This window comes from Cynoglossus semilaevis, chromosome 14 (assembly GCF_000523025.1).
Source record: "Cynoglossus semilaevis isolate Cse_v1.0 chromosome 14, Cse_v1.0, whole genome shotgun sequence".
Classification (NCBI taxonomy): Eukaryota; Metazoa; Chordata; class Actinopteri; order Pleuronectiformes; family Cynoglossidae; genus Cynoglossus; species Cynoglossus semilaevis.
The window spans coordinates 24448031-24464346 of record NC_024320.1 but is presented as its reverse complement, the minus strand read 5'-3'; the positions used below and the strand labels follow the sequence as shown (position 1 = coordinate 24464346).

General features: G+C 38.9%; 2 protein-coding genes across 2 annotated transcripts in view; both read right to left on the bottom strand.

Annotated features, from left to right (window-relative positions):
- Positions 1–1552: 1552 nt before the first annotated feature.
- On the bottom strand, positions 1553–5193 carry LOC103390232 (proteinase-activated receptor 3-like). Its single transcript, XM_025062616.1, has 3 exons — positions 5104–5193; positions 4807–4872; positions 1553–3313 (listed from the first exon to the last, which is right to left on the bottom strand). Exon 3 carries the CDS (start codon positions 3254–3256, stop codon positions 2390–2392), a length of 867 nt encoding a protein of 288 aa, XP_024918384.1. The 5' UTR covers positions 3257–3313; positions 4807–4872; positions 5104–5193; the 3' UTR covers positions 1553–2389.
- A 5738-nt stretch (positions 5194–10931) lies between these two features.
- The window catches only part of sapcd2 (suppressor APC domain containing 2), a 10947-nt gene continuing 5562 nt past the window's right edge, over positions 10932–16316 (bottom strand). Inside the window, exons 4-7 of the mRNA XM_008326012.3 lie at positions 13781–13927; positions 13122–13223; positions 12887–12997; positions 10932–12789 (exon numbers count right to left, since the gene is read on the bottom strand). Of these exons, the coding sequence (XP_008324234.1) occupies positions 12661–12789; positions 12887–12997; positions 13122–13223; positions 13781–13927 (489 nt within the window). The 3' untranslated portion in view covers positions 10932–12660. The remainder of the gene's footprint in view (positions 12790–12886; positions 12998–13121; positions 13224–13780; positions 13928–16316) is intronic.

Genomic DNA, 16316 nt, shown 5'->3' with positions numbered 1-16316 from the left:
AAAAAAAAATTGTAAAGGGAAACAAACTTATCTGTCGGTTGAAGCAAAGAATGTTGTCTGTTAATACACGTCATGGTTCTAAGTACTGAACCGGTAGAACACTGAAAGTTCGGACTGAAACTCCCGCCGTTGACGGACGAACCAAACTGACACGGACTGGGAGGACGAAGAAGAAAATGACACACAGGTGGGATACATGAGGGGAGGGGCGAATACTCAGACCGGAAGTGGAACCAGAGGAAGAGAGGAAGTGTGTGACCTGGAAAAAAAGGGGGGAAAGTTACTAAATAAATAAAATAAAACAAACAAAAAACGATTAATTAACTCACTGAGAGAATTCACAGAGGCAAACATGTTGACTGAACGTGAATTTATTAGTCCTGACCAGAGTTGTGAAGGAAGGTGTGTCACCGCACCCCGTTCCCGATGACGCTGTTTTGTTTTTGTTTGTTTTTTGTTTTGTTTTTTGACTAATGACCAAATGACAACAGAGCAGACCACATCTGTCACGGAGGACGAAAACCACCACAGAGAACGTTCACACCGTGGATTCAAATGACCAAACAAGGACTAATATAAGTGAGAACAGATCGAGGCAGAGATGTTCTCCCTCTCCCCCACTCTCCCTCCCTCTCTCTATGTGTGTGTCTGCGCTCTGTACAAACACCTCATCTCTGCAGCTGTGACAGGTATAAACCAGATTTCGGCTTGTTAATCTGAAAACAACAGTAAAATATGCTGTAATACTTCAATATTATATAAAAACTAATGGAATTAATGTCAGAAATTTTTTAATTAATTTGTCATATTTACGTAACAATGCCTCTTTATCCAATTAGGATTTTTATATTGAATTAATTACTAAATTAACTTTTTAATTTTGCTGTCTTACTGCCAGCATGTATATAGTTCATAGTTGTTGTTTTGTTGTTTTTATTTTGGGTTTTCTTTACAACTATCCTTGTACTTTTAAAAGTTTCACTAAAGTGTTTTAAATCATTGTTTCTCAACTTTTTTTTTTTTTTGGCCGTGGCGCATATATAATATCAGGAAAAACTTTGTGAAAATCTCACAAAATGTATATGTAATGAAATATAATAATATTCAAGTTTCTATTTACTAAAAATGCACTCCTGTTTAGTTGAAGACAATGCTAATATACTGGCAGGAATTGAAGAAAGACACTCACAAAGATCTAAAACAGCTCTAATTATGGTTTTTATTTTTGTTTGTTTTTTATAGCCATCCGCTGCCACCTAGCAGAAGAGTATTTAATTGTTCTGCCTATCACACATTGACGAACCAAAAAAAATTCAATAAATGTTGTCGTTTTAATTGTTCTGCCTGTCACACATTGACGAACCAAACAAAATTCAATAAATGTTGTCGTCACATCAGGTTAAATATTAAGGTTTAACATTAAACAACCGACCTTTTGCAGTAAATAAAAACCCTGTAATCCTGGTTAAAAGAATGCAAAATGAAAAATAATAATAACTGAACCCCTAATATCAAAATGTCCTCATCAGCATTTGATGAAAACCAAGACAAATACAATATATAAGACATATTTTATTCATATTTTTCACAGCAGCGCAAAGGCAAATGTAGATAGATGTACATTTAAGCATTTAAAAAATGCATAAATCATATAGTGCAATAACCAGGTGTGCGTTTTATGCAAAAATTAAAAATGTACAAAAAATCAGACAAACCATTCCAAATAATTTAATTATGTTAGAAATGCAAGGCTAAATAATACAAAAAATACAATTACTTGAATGAATTCATATATGTAGAAAAACATACATACACTGCACAGGTGTGGACAGTGAGAGGCTGTAGTTAGAATGTCAACTGCTTGGACTGGAACTAAAACTGGCACAGACTCAACAGTGTAAACAGTTAAAATAGACTTGAATGTTTCTGAAGATGGAAGAAGATAAATGTAGAAACCATTTAGAAACAGAAATGAAAACACAAAATTTACAATTCTTACAGAAATCACCTTGGCAGAGTGGAACCGTCAGAAACAAAAAAAAAAAACAAAAAAAAACGTCAGGTCAGTTGGAGTAAGAGAAAGCTTATAAATTGAAGGTATTATTTTCTGTTTTCTCTTGAAAATGTATCAGAGCCGTCCCTGTGGTTTTAGGGTTAGGGTTTGGGTTCTCCGTGATGTTGACTTATGACGTCCAGTCTAATTTAATTCAGTGCAGATGTGAAGGTAAGTTGTTGGTAAAATGGAACAAAGTACAATTTCCATACCGTCGTCTTCTCTCCACCTCATCTGTGACTCCATCAAAGGTCTCAGCGCGTCGTGATGTCTGTTTGTGATTTATCACACTGTTTGTCCAGGTGTGGTTTTTTTTAAAACAGTTTTAAAACAGATTTAAAAACAGTTAAGGATGCGAGGTAAGGACCCTCTGGAGAGGTAGAGCATTGGCTGAACGGTGCTGCTGAAGTCCATCACGCCAAAGGCTCCGTAGTGGACTTGGCAGCGAAACACATCAGGAGAGAAGTAGTCCTGAAAGGGAAACAGCACCACAGGTGGACAATAATGGAACACTATGATGGCCAGGATGATGAGCACCATTTTGAAGGCTCTCTTCTTCACGGGGTGCATCTCGTCTCGGCCCGGCCCAGACTGCCGCAGGGCCCACAGGATGGCGATGTTGCAGAAGACCATGAAGGCAAACGGTCCGAGGATCATGCCCATGTAGACCTTGGCGGCGCTGGGAATGATTTTTGCGCAAGAAGCAATGGAATAGCCCAGAATGATGACCCAGACCACGCCGGCCAAGACCGCTCTGTACTGGCGGTCCTTCAGCCTGGTGAAGGCGATTGGATGCAGTACAGCTATATAGCGGTCCAGGCAGATGCAGGCCAGGACCAGAGGTGAGGTGTCTTTGATTCCGTAGAAGAAGCGAAGGATGTACGGTACGGTGCTGCTGGTGATGAAGAGTATGTCGACGATTTCGAAAGAGAGGCTGAGGCAGAAGAGGAGGTCCAGCACCGCCAGTTGGAAAATGAAGATACCAGAGTTGGACGAGTCGCCCTTGTTCTTGTAGACCAACCACAGCACAGTGATGTTGGCCGGGACGCCCAGACACATGTTGATGAACTGCATGGTCATGTACCAAATGATGGTTGCAGGCATGTGAATACAACCTTCAAACCTGGTCTTCTGTATGACACTGTCGTTTTCAGGTTGGACTGTTGTGAAGAGCTCAGAGATGTTGTGGTTAAACTGCTCCATGGTTGATGATTATTGGTCAGCGGGAGATAATCTGTTAATCACACACACCAGGATCTGCTGTTGGAGACAAAAAACAAAGATCTATCAGACCGACTGTCCAAAAGTGTATTATTTTACTTCAACTTAAGTCTCAAAAGTATCACTCATTTCTCTAAATCTTATTGAGCAACAAATAACAATTAACCCAATTTATATTTTAAGCCGATTTTCAATTAGTGTTGTTGAATAATCATTCTGTTGTGTTTCTGTCATGTGTTTTGAGCTTATGGTTATGTTTTAGTTCACAATTTGATTAATGGGGCTTTTATTTTGCTGATGACCACGGAGTTTCTCCGTAGTAAATAAGTGACAGCGAGTTAGAGAGACGGAATAAAGATTGTTTGTATCAACCAAGTAGCTCTTTGTATTACTAAGTGCCCTCGAAGTAGCTCTCAGTTTCATAAAGGTCGGTGACCCCTGTGCTACATGGAGTGTCTCAAAGAGGAAGCTGTGTGGTGGTATTTAATCTTAATTCATCAAAAAAAGAAACAAAGGTGACGAGACGAAAAGTTGCGGAACTCTGGTAGTAACGTATTAAAGTAAAGTTCAGAACTAAAAATGTTCCTATTGATGCCCCAAAAAATCTCGCCCTCGCCTTATCAGAAAAAAATAATTTGGTGCGATTAATAGATTTCCAATGTTTCCACTAAACCTCATTGGTAAAAATTAAATTATTGTTTTAATGTTACAGTCAATGGGGGAAATAAATAATAATAATATAAATACTTTAGTGCCTTTTTACTGTAATGAAATCAATATACATATATATAAATTTACCTATTCCGAAACTACTGAAAAAATTACAAATTAATCACAAAAACGACTCAATTATAGTAATGTGAGTAAATGTAATTTATCATTTTCCACCTAGAGTATCGTAAATGTTTGCGGTAATATTTACTACAATCCACTCCAGAGTTCTTTTTACTTTTCTTCTTGAAAATGATGTCTTCATTTTCTTCACCTTTGTCTTTTTCCTAACTTTATTCACTCCCGTCTCTCCTAACTTCCTACCACCTCATATCACACCCTCTGGTGCAGTTTGCTCAACAACACCACAGTCGTTGTTTATCAGGGCTGTGGCCAATCTGCTATGGAAGTCAGAATGTTGTAGTACAAATTTTATAAAACAAATTGTGAAATTAAGAGTGGTTGCAATTCTGTGGCAAGAATAAAAATAATCAGCAGGTCACCACCTGCGTCTTTGCAACATCTAAGAGCTAAATGTTGAGTTTCAGCAAGAAACTGCAACTTTCACCAATTTATATTTATATTTGTATTTATCCAAAATACAACTGTGAACACACCGACTTTTTTTTTTTATTTTACCAAAAAAATAGAAAGAGTTACTAAAAAGGGGGAACTGAGACATTTACAGTTATATAAATAGACCTACATTGGTCCGTTAATAAAATAAATATAATCTTTTCTGTAAAGAGTAAATAAGTAAATAAGCTTATATTTTCTATGTTATAATAACCAATTTAAAAGAAACAGAAAAAAATACTTACAAAAATGTCTGTTGTTTTTAGTTTGATGGAGTCTGTCACAGTAGCAGTGATTTGAAATATCAGAACCTAAAAAAAAAAAATCATCAGTCAGATTGTATTATTCAGCCAACAGTAATTTCACAGAATAATTCTAATCTAGTTTTCTGGAATTTAACAAAAATCAACAAAAGACCAAACACATGGCATCAAATCATTATAATTATAAAACTACAAAAAAAAGTTAAAAATAAAAAAAAAAGTGTGAGATATGTGTCCTATGTTGTCCTGAAATCTGAGGACAGCAGAAGTGTTTCTTACCTTGGAGTCCTCCCTGAATGAATTCCTCAGCCCTCAGACTTCTTTAATATTGTTGACTCATTTCCGATGCATCAGCCCAGTTCCTTTTTCTTGAAGCCCTGTCCGTGGCATATCTTGCAACTGAGGGTTTGCCTGACCTGCCTACAGTCAGGGCACCATGCATGCAAACATGCCAGTGACCACAAATACAAATTTTTTACAGAGACTAAGATCCAGTGGTGAGGAGGACGCTGTACTGTAACGCCACTGCGGGTTTCACAAAAACAACTGTCAAAGTCGGTCCCAGCGTGCTGATCGGGTTGAAATAATAAAAGTATTTTTTAAATTAAATTAAATAATAATGAAAGTATCCATAAACTTTAAGAAATTTTATGGATGCGCTCATTCAAACACTCTCATTAAAACCTTGTAGAGTGTTATTTTAAATGAGTGTGTGTGTTAAATAAACAGAAGTATCTGGTACAACCCAGCCTCCGTGTCAACGTTTTAGGCCCTGATTCCACAGATGTTCCTGTTTTGTTTTGTTTGTTCCTCACCTGTGTTTTCAGGTCTGGTACTTTCTGCCCTCCTGAGTTTTCCACCTCTGTGTCTCCCCTGTGTATCGTTATCGCCCCGTCCCACACCTGGATAGATGGAGATAGATAGTTAGAACTTTATTAATCCCTCAGGAGATCCCTTCGGGAAATTAAGGTGTAAATATTCCCTGTTCTCCAATGTTCCTAATTTCTCCAGGTTCATTAAAAACTTTTTTTGTGTGTTTTGTGGCAGTTCACTTACTGTACAAACTCCTGTTCTTGTTCCTGTATGTGTGGCCATAATGAGAATTAAGAAGACCATAACTTTATTCCTTTTTCTCTGTCAATGTGTGATAAATGTCATTAAAGGCCTTTTTCAAACCTGAGATGTTTCTGGAAAGACTGTTTGTAAGCAATATTCTATAGGGCATAGGCATGATGTGACGTGTTAGCCGATGTGTAAAGCTTTGGGTGAAAAATGTGTTCATTTCAATTGGTAAAAATTAAATCTAACCTGATAAAGTGACCAATATACAGAGCAAAGGTTTCCACACAGAGCCATCGATGCTCTGAGCAGACAGTCTCCATTTTTCTCACGTCATACTACTCGCAGGAGAGCTAATTAGCGTAGGCGCTAAAACGGCTAACGGGAGCTAACACACTTCATTTTTGCTGTGTCAGAGCGTGACCATCCTTCTAATTTGCAACAAATTACATTTTGAAATGAGGGAAATGGTCAACGAGTTTCCACACAACAAATATGAGCAGTCAGCTTCGGGATTTATCCATGACAAAGGAGAAGTACTACTCACATTTCAAAAGAACGGACTTAGCACCAGCAGCTAGCACGACGGCTAAAACAAAAGTGGAGCGCGAATGTTTCTACTTAATATATTTCATTTTACTACCGTACTGTAATTTACAGTCTTGATTTCTGTTAAGCTTTCAGACAGTTCATTGTACTTGGATTTTTATAAATATGGGTTTTTTGTGTCTTATGTGACAGTCAGACTTCAACCTGTATTGTAACTGTTAGCAACTAAAATTCAATTTAATTTCTTATCACCAGGATTACATACATAAAACAACATAAAATATTTTAAAATCTGGATCTTAACTGTAGCGACGTTCATATGAAGTTTATATTTCCAAAATAAAAATGAATAACATATATCGTTTACCATTTATTGTAATCAAACCAGTCACTTCAAAAAACATCACATCCTGTGTCTTTATTTTTTTAATCTTTACTTGACAGGTCTTTCTGTGGTTTTAGCTCTTTGACCATCGTTGTTATTTTTACTTTTTGCATCAGCCACTTCCTTCAGTGAATATGGGACTTTTTGCTTTTGTCTCTGTTGTTTGTTGTTGTTTATTTGTTCCTGCTGTTAGCACAGGAATCACGATGAAGTCTTGTTCCTGCTGTTAGCACAGGAATCACAATGAAGTCATAAATAAAAAGGAATAAAACAGTCACCAGATAGAACTGGAACATTTAGTATCAACATCACATTATTCTGAACATTTAAGAGTGTAAATAATTTTTTTTTTTTTAAAAACCCACTGCATTTCACTCTGTTACAGTGATCTGAGTTTGATCAACTGCTCTATTTCCACAGACCGTGACCATCGACTTTGAATTTCTGTTGAAATTTGATTCGTGTGCGTGTGTGTATGTTGTGACAAGAATGGAACATCCTGTTCTTTAAACATGGGGAAAACTCCCACATCTACCTGTGATAAACCATCGATGGAAATTTTTTATAAATAGAAATTTTCTGTTAGCATGTATGAAGACTACATTTTCATTTTGGATTTTTTTCATTTTTTAGGGAGATCCTTTGGTTAGGACAGATTTTTTTTTTGTCATCGGTTGTAATTTTGAGCTTTTTTTTTTTAGCCTTAACAATAATTTTATTTTTTACTTGTCATATTTTTAATTATTGTTTGGGTTCCCTCAAAGTTTTTCCTGGCTAACGCTCAGACTTCACATGTTTGTTTTAGCTTCTCTTTTTGGTTCACATTTAGCAAGTTTGTAGCTTTAGCTTGTAGCAAGTATTAGCTTCTGTGCCTTGCTTCTACCATCTTTGCTATAGCATTAAATAACGTAATGCTATTTCTACCAAAAACCAGTAGTATATTTTAAAATAATATCAAACTTAAATATATTTTTGATCTTTTTTTCTAGCTTTCTTAATCTGGCTGAATTTCATAACTTTAGGAGAATGCACATTGTTCTTTGTCACTAATCGAGCTAACGTTAGGCCTTGGTGTGATGTGTGTTTTGACAGAAAATGTTTCATTTTGTAATGGAAGAACCTCACACCTTTCATTAACACTTCATGCTAAAGGTGTGAAGAACCACTACCACTGCCCAGTGTTTACTTCCATTTTACGATGTAATTTAGATACTGCGAAGATGAAACTGCTTATTTCTCATGTCTACAGCGACAGAGATTCAACAGATGATAAGATATATTATTTTATACTTATACTAATATTTATATTTATATTTATACTAGACACTGAAAGTATTTTGAGCAAGCCCATACATATATGTACTCTGGTGAAATTTTAAATATTAACTAAATATAAACAATTGTTGTTGCACGTATTTACAAAGCCACATAGCAACCATCGTCTCATTTTCATACCACATTCAAATACTCTATTTTGGTGTAAATGTAAAAAAATATTTTTTTTTTTTAGAAAAACAATAGGGTGACAAATTAATTAGAACATCTGAGTCACGGGGGAAAAAAAATACTGAACACACAAAAAATCCACTCCCACACAGTAGATAAACATAAATATATTTATAATGCTAAGCTAATACAACATTTATTAAATACGTATAAGAGGAGAGAACCATCTGGATGTTATTATGAAACTGTGTTTACCTTTGACATCCTTAGGATCATGGTGAAAAAAAGGAAAGTTACTTCTCAGAGAGAAATTTTAAGTGACAGTGAATACAAAGTTAGAATTTGCCTGTTTAACAAAACGACGTTTTTTTTAGGTGCTGGGGAGTTTTACTACTTCTTCTTTGTTTGCTTCATGTTGTGGTTTCTGCAGTAACAGCACCATTTTTGTGCAATGACCACTGGTGTTAAATTTATCTTTTTGCTGCACTATTTCTTTTAAATGTTCGAGGCAAAAAGAGGAAGTGAATAATGAAGTGTTTTTCTGAATTGTTTTTTGAATTTGGTAACGTGGGGAAACACACCTCTGTGGCATTTTTAATGGACTTCACAGATGATGTGTCATCAATTCTGAAATCCATGGATACATTTCACTTCCTAAAACCCAGGTGTGTCAGTGACCTACAGTCCCCTCCAAAAGTATTGGAACGGCAAGGTCAATTCCTTTGTTTTTGTTGTATGCTGAAGACGTTTGGGTTTCAGATCAAAAGATGAATATGAGACAAAAGTTAAGAATTCCAGATTTTATTTCATGGTATTGACATGAAATAAAAGCACCTTCTCTTCCAGATTTTATTTCATGGTATTGACATCTAGAGTTTGTTAAACAACTGAGGACTGAGCACCTTCTCTTTGAACCCACCCACTTTTCAATTGAGCAAAAGTATTGGAACATGTAACCGATGGGTGTTTCTCGTTGCTCAGGTGTTGCCTTTTAGATTGATTGCTGAAACATTAAATAGTTCTTTTTTTTGGCTTTAGGTTTCACCTGTGAAAACTGTATTTGGACCCTGATAAAATACTATAAAAAATATAGTAAAGCAATTTTGTAATAACTTTTCAAATACAGAGACATTATGGTTTGGCATTTTTAGCACAAATTTGACATTTTCCTCTGCCAAAATATTGATGTTTTATTTATTGTTTTACAAAATGGCCAAAGTTTAATTGTCTTTCAGTCAAACTTATTATAAACGCCATCAACTATGTTCCTAACTTTTCATTCTCACACCGATATGTTGATATTTAAAAGATTAATATTTTAATTGACAGAATCCTGGAACTTAAATACCATGAAAGTGAAGACGGTGTCCTTAAAGCGGTCATAGTTTTATTAACATATTATATGGCGGTTAGGTCACACGTGATAGAGAGCTTTTCAGTTGTTTTTGTTTTGTTTTTGTTTTTTGTTTTCAAATACTCCCAGATTCGATCCCTCTGCGATCTTCACTCTTAGCTCTCAGTGATTCACTTCCTTTTTCTTTACCTACAACACAGAGTGTGACGGTGGATTAAATCATTTCAATGACTCACACCTGACACACGGAAGTGACGAACGTAACTAAGCCCCGCCCATTTATTATGGTTGTGACGTTTGCTGTGCCGCAGGATGAGCACATCTGGTTTGGTCAAGCCTGGATTTTCCTCTTTGCTTACCCAGAGTTTCTTAATTCTGCTTTTGAGACACAGGCCTCTCTTCTACTTCCTGGTCTTCTTTTAGAACCAGATGAGGTTTTTCTTTTTCCCGCACTTTTATTAACGGTCATTGGCCGCAGCTCAGTCTGTCCATCTGCCGTCCATCTGTCGGCAGATGGACAGAGCAGCGTGAGCTGGGTTCTGAACAAGATGGACAGAGCAGCGTGAGCTGGGTTCATGGAGTGGTCATGGAGTTCAGTTTTACTGGACTGACTCACATGTTTTAGGATAAAAAAGATTAAATTATATTTTTTTAAAAAGAAAATCGATGGTATATACAAGTTGGGAAATAAGTATTCAACTTGAGGTTGAATTTTATTAAGAAATGGGAATGTAAAGATACATCGTGAATCGGTTAGAAATCGATACAAATGCGAGGCAACTGGCATCGGTTGAAATACAATTTTTTTAAAAATCGCGCATAGATTAAGTCAGTGTTCATACCGACACACTCGTACAGCAGGTGGCGGTATGCGCTTAAAAACATTATGTGAGACCGGTATAAATGTGACCTTTTCTTTTTTTTGACACTTTTTTTTTATGTCAGTTGATGAGGTTCACAGACCATTCCAGTCAGTGATGGTAACTAACCTCTAACCTTAGCTAACCACAGTCTACGGTGTATCTCCTAACTACCACCTTTTGATAAATCAAGCAAATTTTTTGCTAACGGTATTTATCTTGAAATGACTTGCAGTTATTTATGACTTCTTTAAAGGAAACTTTTCCATATGAAGTAATATTTCCAGAGTATGTGACTCAAAGCTCCTGCTAATGTCTGACTGTATTTGGTGAGAACTTATTTGGACCTAATTTTTGTTTGGAAGTAACCGCTATAAAAATCACATCATGAACCAAAAAGTCGTGAATCATATTGTATCTCTCTCAAGAATTATGAAACACAAACAGTCAATGATTCTTAGTTATGTGTATTTCTTTTTTTTTTTTACATTTCATTAGATATTTCTGGCAAGAGTTTCACTCACATGTCGTAGTTTGAGCAGCAAAAGAAGTCAACACGTGAGACACAAACATCAAGAGTGTAGAAAACTAGGTTCTGTGCACAAATCCCACAACAAAGCTACATTAAGGTTTCCGTCTACCACCACCCACTCACTAAATATTTACATGTAAACCTGTGGGTGTATCCATGCGGGTTTTTTTAGTCTAAGGTTAAAGGTTTTCAACAGATTTAATTTCTGTCATCCACTAAATGCACCATTTATTTCGGTTTTTTTTCCAACATCAGAAAGTCTGAGACAAGTTCACTTTCCAACATGCTCTTCTTTCTCTTCTCTGTTCAACATGCAAACTTCCCTTTTCTCTTCCACGTCTGTCTGCCTTCGTCAAAACTCTGCTCTCCATCCTACTGTCATACAGTAAGATCTGCTGCAGCTCTGCTGTGTGTTTTTTCACATTGAAACAGTCAAAAACATTCATTTGAAGGGAGGAGAATAGGAAAAATTATATTTTTCATTTAGCTACTACTAGGAGCTGAAGTAAATACCCGCAGTCACCAGAAGAGGGCGGTGTCAGCAGAAGCTGGACTGTTCTCCAGTCCATCACGTAGCTATTTATGCTAGTTATGTTTACGCAGCTGAGATGCGATTACAGAGCGATCTTGTCCCGTTCACACGGACCTGGCACAAGAAAATTCAGCCACTCCAACCCCTGTAATACATATGCCAGTCCTGTATGTGGCGCTGTCGCCCCCGCTCTTACATGCCAGCACCAGAAGAATGGTGTTCTGCATTAACCGTTGCTGCTCAGAATGTTAGTGCAAAAGTGTAATAATTAGCTGTAGCACACCATGTAGCCAAATTAGCACGCTCACATGTAGCCTGGCAGCCGCCATTGTTCTTATTGTGTGGCGTTGAACAGGGCTGACTGGGGTAAAAGGTCGCAGAGAGGCGGGGCTGATCGAGCCAGAGAGTTTTTCAACTTTGTTATTTTGGGACCCATATTCAAAGGTCACAGAGGTCACTGCCCCGATAGAATTCGTCTAAACTAAAGGCCGAAACGATGCTACCGCTCCGCGAGTCGTACTCGTATCCAGCCGCGTAAACAACACCTTAATGACACACAACCATTCACACCCACATTCACACCTACGGGCGATTTGGAGTGAACAATTAACCTAACCCTGTGTGTTTTGGTGCTGTGGGAGAAAACCAAGTACCAGGAGAAAACACACACACACACACGCGCGAGCAGGACAAACCACCAGGGATTGAACCTGTGATTTTCTCACTATAAGGCAAGAGCATTAACCATTCTTTACCACGTGGGCAAAAAAAAAAAAAAACTTTTCCCCCATCACCCTGTTTCCACCTGGGATGAAGACATTTTAGGTGCTGAAAAGAAAAGTGAGGAAAACAGTTTGTTTTGACAGGAGTGATGAAGACGACGGGGAGTGTGAAGGCATCGAGTCAAAGAGCCTCTCTGACTCTGAGGTAAAGTCACGGGGGAGTGTTCCCTTGTAGGTAGTGCATGCTGTTGTTTGGGGTGTTGGGGTGACACGTTGCAGTCTGTGGTGGATTATTTTGTTTTTGTTTTTTTTGCGGTGTCTCGTGGCCAATAGTTTGCCACAACGAGTCAATATCAGTTTGTGTGTTTTCTCCAGACCAGCGCTGAGAACATCACTGTCAGATGAAGGTGGAGTCCATGGTGCTGGAGTCCTGAGCGCTGTGAGCTCGGGCCTCGAAAAGCTGTTTAATCAAAGCTGATTTCTCCTGCTCCAGCTGAGCGATGCGCTCGCTCTTCTCCGTCACCTCCTGTGGAAAACAAGAGGTCAGTCCCAGCCCACGTACTAAAATACGACCGCAACCTGGCTATTTCTGTCTACATGTGATTTTGAGGATGAGGTCAGACCTGAGTGAGGAGGCGATTCTGCTCCTTCAGCCTCTGAATGGCCTGTGGAGGAGCTGCAGGCTGGGAGCTGACCGACAGGTTGGCGGTTTGAGCCCCACTCGAAGGAAATGGCTATTGAGACACAAAGAGAGAAAAAAGGAAGGAGGTAAAATCCAAACCTAAATTTACTCTGTTCAGCTGAGTTTTCTGCTTTCGCTCGTTTCTTCCACTGCGTTTATGGGAAGTAAACACTCACCATCCCAGTGCTGGATATAAGATCGCTGAGGCAGTGGTTGACTTCCTGCAGTTTCGGAATGAGAACATTCATGCGACTCTGGTTGGCCTCAGTGAAGAAGTCCTATGAGGAAAGAAATACAATTTAAGATTTAATAAAATAATATGTGTTCCAGTTACAAACAATTACAAAATAACACAAAAAAGTGAAAATTCATTCATTCACATTTATTATTATTGTTATTATTTACGTTAAAAAATGTTTTTATTCAGTTTTTACCATTACCCTTTCTTTAAATTAGTCTAGTGCCTTACTAAGTCTGCACCTTGACAAAGTGACAGGAAACAGCTCCTCCAAGTGGCAGGGGAGCGCTATTGCATGCAAAACACACCAGATTTCACAATGTAATCTGGGTTTTTTTAACTGTCAATGCCTGTGTGTACTTTACAAAATTGAGTCACACGACAATGTACCAGAAAATCACGTGACTGCGGTGAGCCTAGAGCTTCAAATAAAACAAGCACAGCTAAAATATAGACAATATGTAAATAATAAAAATAGACGAATGAATGAAATCTGAAGTCACACATCGTATCATTTAAAACACTCTCGGTCCTTCCACAAATAATTCACTCACAGGATGACCACAGTTGACCTAAAAGTAGTAGCCCTGAGCTCACCGTGCAGTGGGAGCTGGGACCAATCTGCCGCTGCCTCTCAGTGACATTGTGGATTTGGCCCTGGTACCAGTCTCTGGCCCGCTCCACCACCTCCAGACCTGCCAGCAGAGTGTCCTTCTCCTGCTCCAGCTCTTTCATTTGCTTCAGCTGTGGGAGAGCAAAATTCAAAACAGTTAATGAGAATGAAAGAGAGGAAGGGTTTAGGGTGAAAGGGAAAACGGACAAAAGAGACGAAACATTTCTTTAAAGAAATTAACCATAGCAGACCAGATTCTAAGGAGACAAAAAAAAAAACTTCCTTCAGCCAGGAGAGACAAAAGACAAAAAACAAAAAAAGATTTCTGCTAAAAGTTCCATCCAACCGCTGACTACGGTCAGGTTTTCACCGCAGCATCTGCAGCGAGCGCTTTTGTGCCGATGGAAACAATGGCAACGCGGCAATTGTGTGGCGTTCGCTCCGTCCACCAACAATGTTCAGAGGAGCAATCAGTCCACTGTCATGGCAACTGCACAGCAACCTAGGAATGGGGCAAACAGGGGACCCACTTCAGCCACGGCTAACACAGTGTGTGTGTCTGTGTGAGAGAAAGGGTTTGTGTGTGTCTGTGTGGTAGTCAGTCACACACACACACACACACACACACACACACACACCTCTATTCTAAGGCTGTGGTTAAAGTTATGGTAAAATAATTCATGTTTTGGTTGATGGGCTGCACACACACGTGTGTGTGTGTGTGTGTTTCTTTGTTTGTGTGTGTGTGTGTGTGTGTGTGTGCCAGCATGACAGTATAGAGTTGTGCTGACTCGCCTGTCCACTGTGACACAGTGCTGGCCTCACTGCTGTCACTCAGCCACCTGGTGTGTCGTCGTTCCTCCACCCATCTGTACCACAGTTTTTTGTGCATATTTTAGTCAATTTGATTTTTTAAAGGTATTTTTTTAAGGTTACATTAGTTCAAAGCTATAGTGGGTGAAGTTCAACCGTCATGAATGGCTAGTTTTACACTTGTTTTTTTAAGACATAAATGTATTTTATGCTGCCTGTATTTGGCAACAATAATAAATAGGGATTGATATTCGCATAATTATGTAATATCTGTAAGAATCGTTGTCAGTTTTTCCTCCGATAATGAAAACACGATAACGCAATGCCTGGGTTTCGCCAAAATGATGTGTGCCCTAAAAATAGTTTTGGGGGAAAAAACGGCTGTACATTACAGTGAAAGTCACTAGAGGGCAGCATTGCACCTCATTTAATTAATCTCATACTCATATAGTGGTTTGTACAGAAAATATTACCATATTGACATCGGTTGATATTGGAATCGGAAATTCATTGTTTGAACAATATCAGCAAAAAGTCCCTAATAAAAAGTCATTCCACAAACACAGCCTTCATTTCACACCACACATGGTCTGAGGAAAAACAAAACAAAGAGAAAGTGGGAAGGAAGGGTGTGGGGGGGGGTCAAGCCAAGACAAGTGGGAGGTCAGGGGTCCAAGTTTAAAATGAAGCATGACCCGGTGTCAGGCTCCATGAATGTGGAGGAAGAGCCGGCATACAGAGCAGAGAACGAGAGGGAGAGAGGGAGAGACAAATGGCTGAAAAGTCATAGAGCTGTGTGTGTGTGTGTGTGTGTGTGTGTGTGTGTATACAGTGACTTACAATAACACGACACTCACGGTGCACGCTGTTTAACAAAACACACGCACAGAGATGAACGCCACGACCGCGCTCACATTTACACACACAGAGCTGCACAATGGGAGGACGGCAGGTCAGAGGAAACAGATCTGTTTCAGCTGCAGATGAGCAAACACACACACACACACACACACACACACACACACACACACACACACACACACTGAACATACACAGTTCCCCGACTACGCTGTTCCATTGTTTAACCTTTCAAATTCCAAAGAGACAAAACGAGACTGTGGTGAACTTTCTAATGTCTTCATCGCTTCATCAACAAAGACGTTTTTTTTTCTCAGCCCTGCAGTTCGCGTTTCTGTTAAAGTTTCACCAACAGTCATCTTTTTTTTCTGACTGTGTGCCAGCAGGTTGCATTAATTATTTCTCATCGTTTTTTTTATTAAAAAAAAAAAAAAAACAACTTGAAAAATGCCTTAGAGTCCACACTAAAATCTAGCTTTTTTTTCAGCTTTTGAAACCTGCTGATGAGCGAAAGACAAACGCTGCTGTCGATTAAGTTTTCATTCCAGCACCGCTCCACACCCTGGGGTTGGACCGTACACCCCCCCCCCACACACACACACACACACACACGGGTCTCTAAAGCAGCACCAGCACCAGCAGATGAAGAACTCCTCAGGACTCAAGGGAAAACTTCTAGCACAGAACTGTGTCCGAGAACAACTCTAGGACATCCCCCCCAGCCCCCTCGCCTCCCTCCCTCCCTCCCTCCCTCCTCTACTCACCCACAGGAAAAAGTGCAGAGCCTTGCTGCTGTACAGGCTGCTGCTGAGTGGGATGAAGACGGTGGTGGAGGCGGCCCCCACCCCC

Bases quoted from the DNA above. Each gene is read 5' to 3' on its own strand.
- LOC103390232 (XM_025062616.1), bottom strand. From the start codon at position 3,256: ATGGAGCAGTTTAACCACAACATCTCTGAGCTCTTCACAACAGTCCAA.